The sequence below is a fragment of the Aptenodytes forsteri genome, unplaced genomic scaffold, assembly GCF_000699145.1.
Source record: "Aptenodytes forsteri isolate BGI_AS27 unplaced genomic scaffold, ASM69914v1 Scaffold125, whole genome shotgun sequence".
NCBI lineage: Eukaryota > Metazoa > Chordata > Aves > Sphenisciformes > Spheniscidae > Aptenodytes > Aptenodytes forsteri.
The window spans coordinates 3,374,257-3,382,465 of NW_008794447.1; the positions used below are offsets into that span (position 1 = coordinate 3,374,257).

The 8,209-nt window shown below is 45.4% G+C and overlaps 1 protein-coding gene across 1 annotated transcript in view; it reads right to left on the reverse strand.

Annotated features, from left to right (window-relative positions):
• Nucleotides 1–358: 358 nt before the first annotated feature.
• Nucleotides 359–8,209, reverse strand: part of MAML3 (mastermind like transcriptional coactivator 3) — a 101,631-nt gene continuing 93,780 nt past the window's right edge. The window contains exons 3-5 of the mRNA XM_009290334.1: nucleotides 7,084–7,329; nucleotides 4,815–4,902; nucleotides 359–1,420 (exon numbers count right to left, since the gene is read on the reverse strand). Coding sequence (XP_009288609.1) covers nucleotides 429–1,420; nucleotides 4,815–4,902; nucleotides 7,084–7,329 — 1,326 coding nt within the window. The 3' untranslated portion in view covers nucleotides 359–428. The remainder of the gene's footprint in view (nucleotides 1,421–4,814; nucleotides 4,903–7,083; nucleotides 7,330–8,209) is intronic.

Consider the following 8,209-nt stretch of genomic DNA (forward strand, 5'->3'; position numbering starts at 1 on the left):
CAGCCGTTTTCATCTGCTCCCCTGAAAGTTGCAGTGTTTACAGTTACATGAGATGGGAGATAGCAGGACCACCCTATACCACTGTGCAATGAAGCCTCATTTCAGTGGGGAAAGACCAAATTTTCCCAACTAGAGGCATCACCCAGCTTTTCCAGTTTACCCATCCTGCCCCCCCCCCCAGCAGGTGCTGCCACGCAACGGAGATTGCTTGGTGGAAGTCTTGGGATGCCGATGTTTTCATCGTCCCCTGAATCTTCCAAAGTTGGCTACAGATCAGCTCGGTTTGCACGATTAAAAACAAAAAACCCCAAAATGACCCCAAACCAATTCAAACAAAAAAACCAACAATCCAAGGATGGGGAGAACATCCAACTCTCTCTTTTCTTTTTTCAAACCTAACAACCAAAGCTCCAGCTATACAAGCCCATTCACTGGGGGTTTCCAAACAACTCATCAAGTTCTTGTATCCACTCATCCCCTGGTCCGCTCTTAATGATGGAGTCCACAAGGTCTGCGCCCTCTGCTAAACTGGAGAATGACCCCCCTGCTCCTTCATTACTGTAGTTGTAAGATATGTCCTGAGTGGGATTCCTGTCATAGGCCTGGCCTTGGCTGCTCTGAGCAAAGTTACCACCTGGCATTTGCTGCGTCGGGGGCTGACTAAAGCCAGACATCGTGGCGACCCCTTGGCTTATTGCAGGCATTACCATCGGCCTGGCCTGGCTGGCTCCTTGTTGCCCAGGTAGTGGTTGCAGCAACTGCCTCCCCATCGCTGGGTTCAGGGCTCTTACTGTTCCACTCGTGTCCACAACTGTCTGATTAAGCCCCTGTGGGAAATGTTGCTTGGAGAGCCGTGGCTGCCCAGACTGCATTGGGTACGTTGTGCCATTATTGAAGGGCCCCATTTCACTGCTAGTCCTTCCAGGTATACCTTGTAAACCTCGCTGCTGCCAGTTTTGTGTTCCTTGAGGGACAGTCCCCATCAGGTTTTGAAGTCGTGGTGCTTGCGGCCTGGGTAGGACCTGGCCCACAGGTCCTTTCATCTGCTGCTGATGCTGGGGAAGAGCAGAGTTTACCAGCATGTTCTGACCAAAATTGCCGACCATTCCCACCGCTTGTCCAGAGGCAGGCTGCCTCGTTCCCTGGCCTGCGTTATGTGCCATGTTCATGCCACTTTGGTTTGGGTGCTGCAACATTTGGCTCATCCCTGTGCTCATGCTGTACATTCCCGGCTGGCTGGAAGAGGCGTTGCTGTAAGGAGCCATGCCCATATCTGACTGGCCTGCGGTCGTGGGCAGTGTGCTGGGGTTCTGGGAGGGACCCATTGCCATCATGCTCGCATTCTGGGCCATCATTCGGGATGTCCTCATGCTCTGGAGTGCTGCTTGGTTTCTCACAGCTGCTATATCCTGGGGAGAACCTACACCAAAAAGGGAGGAAGGTTAAGAAAAAACCACAACCCTGTAAATCTTAATTAACACGTCTTTGCATAAGAGAGAATCTGTAGGAGCCTTCTGCACCACTGTAGGATTTCGGATTGCTGTGCTTTCTGAGTGAATAAATTATTGTTTCACGTGAAGGTTAGCAGAGAGCTAGAAGGTTATCCATCCATGGGAGATGTGCTTGCTGCCTAATGTTAGTTGCATTTCAGAGATTATGTGTTCCCCACCTCGCTCTGGCTGCAGCCTCTGTCCTGACCTGCCGAGTCCCCTCTCCTTGAAGGTGAGAGTCAACACAGCTCAGATGCTACCCTAAACAGGAATCGCTGATCGTGTTACGTATTCAATTTGTGAAGCAGGACACTGTTCAGCAGAGAATACCATCGATGCAGATGAGCAGCCTAATTTCCCTTAAGGCCTAAAATGAGTCCGGCAAGGTTAAAAGGCCAATGATTTACTCACTAAGTAGTTCTCAATTACGACAATTTTGGGATGTGTACCCAAAAGGATTCATGGCTTCAGATTCTTGAAGAATCGAGGCAACACGATTGCATGCGTGATGCGTGATTACAGCCATGGTTGCCTCCCTGATAATAACCTACTCAGGTACTTAAGCTAGACAGCCACAGAAGCTGAGGGGCTAAAATAGGCCTGCCTTTCTCTTACTTCGCTAGGACCAGAGATTAAGTTTTTAAGAAGTGACCTGGGAGTCAAAGTCCCCTTTCAAAAGTAAATGTGAGTTTTTCTTTTTGTGTGTATTTTTCTCCCCAGGACCAGTGACAATGTGCACCCTCCTCCATGAAAAAAATTAGTCCCTAAGATTTCAAAGTTGCATACGCACTGTGATCCAGTAGCACGTATCCTCTTCAGATAAGCCTAATTCAGCTTCTAGCAAGCAAATGAGAAAGCTTCTACTGGTCTTCTTCAATGGCAGCAAAGCAGCTGAACTTCAGTTTACCATTTGAAGCTCTCTTTTAAATATCTCCACTGTCTTTCAAAAGTAAGCCTTGAAAATGGAAATGTCAGGCTCAGAAGGCCAATCAATTTTTTAATAGCTCAGGAGGCATAAATGAATGGATTTTCTATATCATTGTTACTGATTAAGTCTATGGAAAGAAGAAAAATTGTTTTTTGTGGACATTTAAAGCAGGGAGAGTGTATTAGTGAATCGATATTATAAGCACATTTCACTCCACCTTAGGCCAGTGATGGGAAACCAGAAAATCCTAACCTTGTTAAATTCCACACCGTGGCAGATAACTGAACCATGCTTGTGTCTTCCTTTCAGGGGTGGGGGGAGCTATCGATTTCTGGGAAGCCAATATGCTTCTGTATTTACTATCTTTATTTAAAAACAATTACCAGAGCTCTGATTATGCCATGGGTTCATTGTGGTTTTGAGTCACTACCGTACGGAACTAAATACAATACTCTGCAGGTGAAGCTCCGAGAGTATGAGGCACACAATTACTCCCGGCTCAAACATTATTAAATGCAAGATGTAAATATAAAATGGTTGCTTTAAGAGTCATGAACTGTACAACAAAATCTGAATGTTCTTAAATCAGCGCCTATCTGTTTTCCCCTCAGTGGCAGACAACATACTTGAACATCCGTGGAGAATAGAGAATACTGGGCCCTGTTATTTACGTTGGCTTGGTTTCCAAGAGAAATGGGTATGAATAAAGGAAATGTCATTTCTATAGTTTTGCACATAGTGCAGGGAATGGCTACATCTCCTTTTTGCTGCAGCAGGATAAGCTTCTGGAGGATGCTTTTAGCTCCAACATATAGATAAATGAAACATTTTGTAGCATGAAGAGACGCCATCTGGATCTCGCTTGAACAGGGCAAATGTAGTGGCAGCTTTTACTTTATCCATGCTATCAAACCGTTTTCTTAATGATTGGCACTGCGGTCCCCTTGATTTTTCTTAATTTAGATCACCTCTTCCTTCCATGATTAGAAGCAGTCTCTTTTTACACTGACTTTAGCAAGTACTTAAGATACAGATAATGTTAAAAACTAACTTACTGCATCTTTAGCTATTTTTAATTGAAAATGGCAGTTGAAAACCTCCGAAGGAGTCACTACCAGCAAGTGGTCATATACTACTTTTGTTAACTACTGTGCTTGGCATAAGAGACAGGAGATCAGACAAGGAGTAGTTAAAAGATAGATGCAACAGATTTTAAGATTTTGGGCCACCTTCTGGTCTCATTTACACATAACCTACTGCACTGGATTACATTCTTGTGACTAAATAGGAAAAATGGTGAAATATTTATATTTAAATTAGCTCATTTATGAAAATTAATTCCCTGCTCTGTCAGATTAGCCTAAACTCTCTTCTCCATTTCTTTTAAATAATACATATGAAGGCAAGGTTTCAAAGAAGCATTAATGCAGAAAGATTTTACATGTGCATCTCAATGTATGGCAGTGCACACACATACATTTTGATTTTGCAAATGAATTATTGGGGAAAAAAATAATTTCGTACAGAATTTATGCTGCCAAACATAAAAATGAGAAGGCCATTAGAAGGAGCCATCCTGATATATACCAGCAGAAGATCTGGCTGCCTGCTCACTTCCTGGGTACAAGAACTGCAATATGCTTGCCTCCATTATTTTCTGTTGCAGGTACACGACGCTATCATGAATATACAGCGCAAGTGCACGTTCGCTTCATGTCTATTTAGAATCCATGGTTAGTGAAGACATTCAGCTGATGCTTTGCACCTAAAAAGCTCAAAATTAACTTCTTTTCCTAAGCCAAAATGATTGTACTTACATTCTTCAGTTATCTGCGAGCACATCGAAATAATATTTGCTTTTTTTGAGATCATTAAAAAAATCTCCATTTACACCTCAGATATTTCACTGTGTTTCCCACACGTGACATGTATCAGTCACTTCTCCAGATAAGGATGACCTCTCTGAAATTCTCTGCTCATCAGATTAGATAAAGTGGGGAATGAAGAGGGGTAAAACCAAGATACAGTGAGAGACACTAGCTGAAAAAAAAAAGCATAATGAGAGTGGAGGCAAACAAGATAAAACCATAGAATCCAGATGTCAAAGAGGCAAAACAAATGTAAAATAAAAAATGCAGCTTTCGCTGAGGGGAGCAGAAAGGAAATATAAAGCTTTCGCTGAGGGGAGCAGAAAGGAAATTAGAAACTTAACTAAATACACAAACCTGGGCATTCCCCTTTGGTAAAATATGCAGTATGTGCAAGTGTGCAACAGCCTGTCTTCCTCTTCTGGCACACTGCTTAAACCCTGGTCTTCAAAAAACGCATGAACTTTCACGTGCCCGCTACAGGGGCATACGCTGACTCCAATATAGGAAAAAGAATTTGACTTTTACCTTGGAACTGATTGACCTGTTGCACTGGATACGGGCTCCGCTGTTGCTGCAGATGCTGCCGAGGCAAATGTGACTGCTGCTGCAACTGCTGAAAATGAATGAGGGAAAGAAAGCAGAAGAGAAAAAGATGATTGATTAATTAGTGAGCTGAGAAAGGGACTGGTAGCAAAAGCACTGCAGCGGAACTGCAGCGCTTCTTATCTAGCAAGCTGTTCTGGAGAGACAAGCAGAGTCATTTGAAGAGTCCTCCTGAGAGCACTTGGGCTACTCAGCACACAGACTCCTTTTGGTTCAAAAAGGAACAAGCACTGAGGCTAACATCTTTTCTCCTTACTTACAACCACTTCATCTCGACCTCTACAGTGCGAACTTAACTGTCTTCAGGCTGAAAGGAGAGGGAGGGATATGAAATAACTGCTCAGCTAGGTCTAAGGGCAACTGTAGCCACACACCCTTTCCTTCCCCCAGCCCTGCCAAAGTCTAGAGGTTTGTGTTCCTGGTACAAGACTTCCCTCCACCTCTTCACTCAAAACACTCAGCTGCAAGGCGTACTGCATCCTGACCTGAGCACTGTGGCCTAGGACCATTCCTGAGCCAAAACAGAAACAGCTACTAAGGCACATTTCCTCTTGTTGCTTCAGTGAATGATATTGGGGGAGCAGTGACTGCAAAATGCCTCCCTGCCTTGATCCAGCCCACATTGCACTTCTGTGGTTATTTTCTATGAATACTCATGCATCTAAAACAGAATCAAGGGCTGATTGTAAAAACAGAGAGTGTGTTTACCAGAGCTTTCAAAGCCTAGGGTATACTCAACTAAGCACTTACTAAAAGGACATGTCTTAGTGCTTCATCTGCAGCTGCACAAACACTGTGTCCAAAAACAAGGATGTGTAACGAAGGTAAGAGAACGGCAAAGATAGGAAAGAAGCAAGTACTAATCCCTGTGTTCATAAATATGTGTTACAAACTATCAAAAAGGTAAACGGAACCTTGTTAATGCACAAAACACCCAAAAGCTAGGAGCCTGAGGACTGTGACTTCGTCACTTTTCATCTATGCCAGCACACTTGACAGCCTCAGCCTTGTGGTTTTTCAACACTTTTAGGCTTGCCTTCAGCAGCCAAGTCAGTGACTGGCTCTTGGGTTTATGCACTTGAATTAGCCTAATCCATGATGGGGGAACATTACTGCATCCTCACTCTTCTGCACTTATTCACCCCTGAACCAATTTGTGCATCTTTATCCTGAATATTTCTAGGAGCATCCTTCCTGTTCATTGGGGGTGAATTTTTCTGTTTCTCAGGAGGACCATGAGAAGAGGGGAAGGCTATCGGTATTTCTGTGGTTATACAACATGCACAAGTTCTAACGCAAATTAAAGCAGAGCCCAGGTCCTAAACTGTATTTCCCCAGCAAGAGAGGTGAAGCCAAGCTAAAGCAACGACTGACCTATCGGAACATTATCTAGGTAACGTTAGGGGACCGCAAGTTTAAACTTGGGCATAAGCTTATGGGAACTGAACAGTGTGACTTTCCACTGATTTTCTCCTGGGCTGCTTTTAAACTACAGCTGAGTTAAACACGCGTAAGACATCACCATTCAGAGCAGATAGTTTAACATCCGTACTGCAAAGCCCGAGAGCTCCAGAAGCCAGGTGACAGGCTCCAGTGCAGCAGTTCCACACTGCCACTGTGAGAGGTGGTTTTACTGTTCTCCCACTTCAGCCTCTGGTTCCCCCCTTGATGCTGCCTCTCCCTTGTGCTAACATAATTGCTCATACTGGTGTGTGATAAACCAGATTAAGGAATTGATCTGGGTAAATACTAACTTTTTTTCTTTGCTGGGTTACTGTTAACCTACATCAATTCTTTGTCCAGATCACTGCACGGCTATACATAGCTTTTGCCAGTGCAAGACCATAGTCAGAGGTAGGGGAGAGCACCAGCAAATGTAACTGCAGCAGAGTCTGCTTCTGCCAGCGTAAATGCACCATGAGATACCAGCTTAAGAGTTAACTTTTCCAGTGTCTAAAACCCCACATGACTGTCAAGCCCACCGCTGGGAACATGGGTAATATTTGCCAAGCTAATGGTAAGACTGAGGCAGATGCCTCTTCTTTGAGAACCATTGCTGAAATACCACGATAGGAGCCACAGAGAGAGAATTACCAAATATAAAAGGAAGGGCTGGTGTTGCACTGTCTCTAGCGCTCATGCTCTCATACCAGCGTGCACTGCAGTGCCTGAGACAAAACGGATACTGTACCTGCTCCGCTAGGATCTGCTGCTGCTGCTGCTGCCTTTGCTCTCTTAGAAATTGTTGTTTCTGCTGCTCTATCACGTGGAGCTGGGCTCTCTGCTCAATCAGCATCTGCTTCATGATGGCCGCTTGAGGTTGGTTTCCTAGGAAGGGACCCCCAGAGCTCGTGCCTGTGACCACGCTGCTGGAACCCGGTGGGACAGAAGGCTGCATAGGCCCTGTGGTCCGAGACAACCCCACTTGATGCTGCTCCTGTGCAAAGAGAGAGAGAAGGCCTCGTTACTCAGGGTGCTCCATGGGCAAGGGAAATTATGGCTCATTAACAAGAAGTGTTGAGTCTGTGGGTGAAGACTGGAGCTTGAAGAAAGGAAGAGTCCTTGGTAAGACGCTTGTGGCTCGTGACCAAGCCATGGGCTGTTCCCCCCAGGGAGCAGTTGGCAGGTTCCTCTTCTCTCCTAGAGTTCAAAGCCTCCTCAGATAAAGCAAAAGCACTTTACAATTCATTAATAATAAAATAATAAAGTTGTGTACTAGGTTTATTTTCATTCAGGATATGTAATACTTCAGAGTCACGTTTCTCTAAACTTTTTCTCCCTGATCATGGAGACAAGTATATTTTCTCTCCCTTTCCGTTTCCCTTTCTCCATAACAGCAGTTTCACACAGTCGTGTGGATTGAGAAGCCGAGGTTTTAGGTGCACACAACGAATAGTAGGAGCTGGCAGCATTAATTCCCCCTATATTGTACCAGAATCTCAGGATTTAACCACATAATGTGTTTGTTTAAGATTTCCATCCCGCAGCAATGGACCAAAAGTGCGTAGCTGAAAGGATGCAGGGCACGTGATGCCACAGACACCTTCTCCTAAAACCACCCTGCTTTCTCTTTGTGTTTCTAATCCAATCTGCTGCCTTTTAGTGCTGGGAAAATGAAGCGACGGAAGGCCAGGGGGGAAAGCTCAAAACCTCCTCTCTCCGCCGGCCCTCCCCCAGGCGCCAGCCGGGGGCTGCGAGGGGGCGGGGGAGCCCTCCCACCCCGCGGCGAGCAGCTCGCCGCTCTCCCGGCGGAGGACCGAGGTTTTACCCAAGCCCCGTGTCCACCCTGGCTCACCGGTACCGCCGCCGTGCCCGCC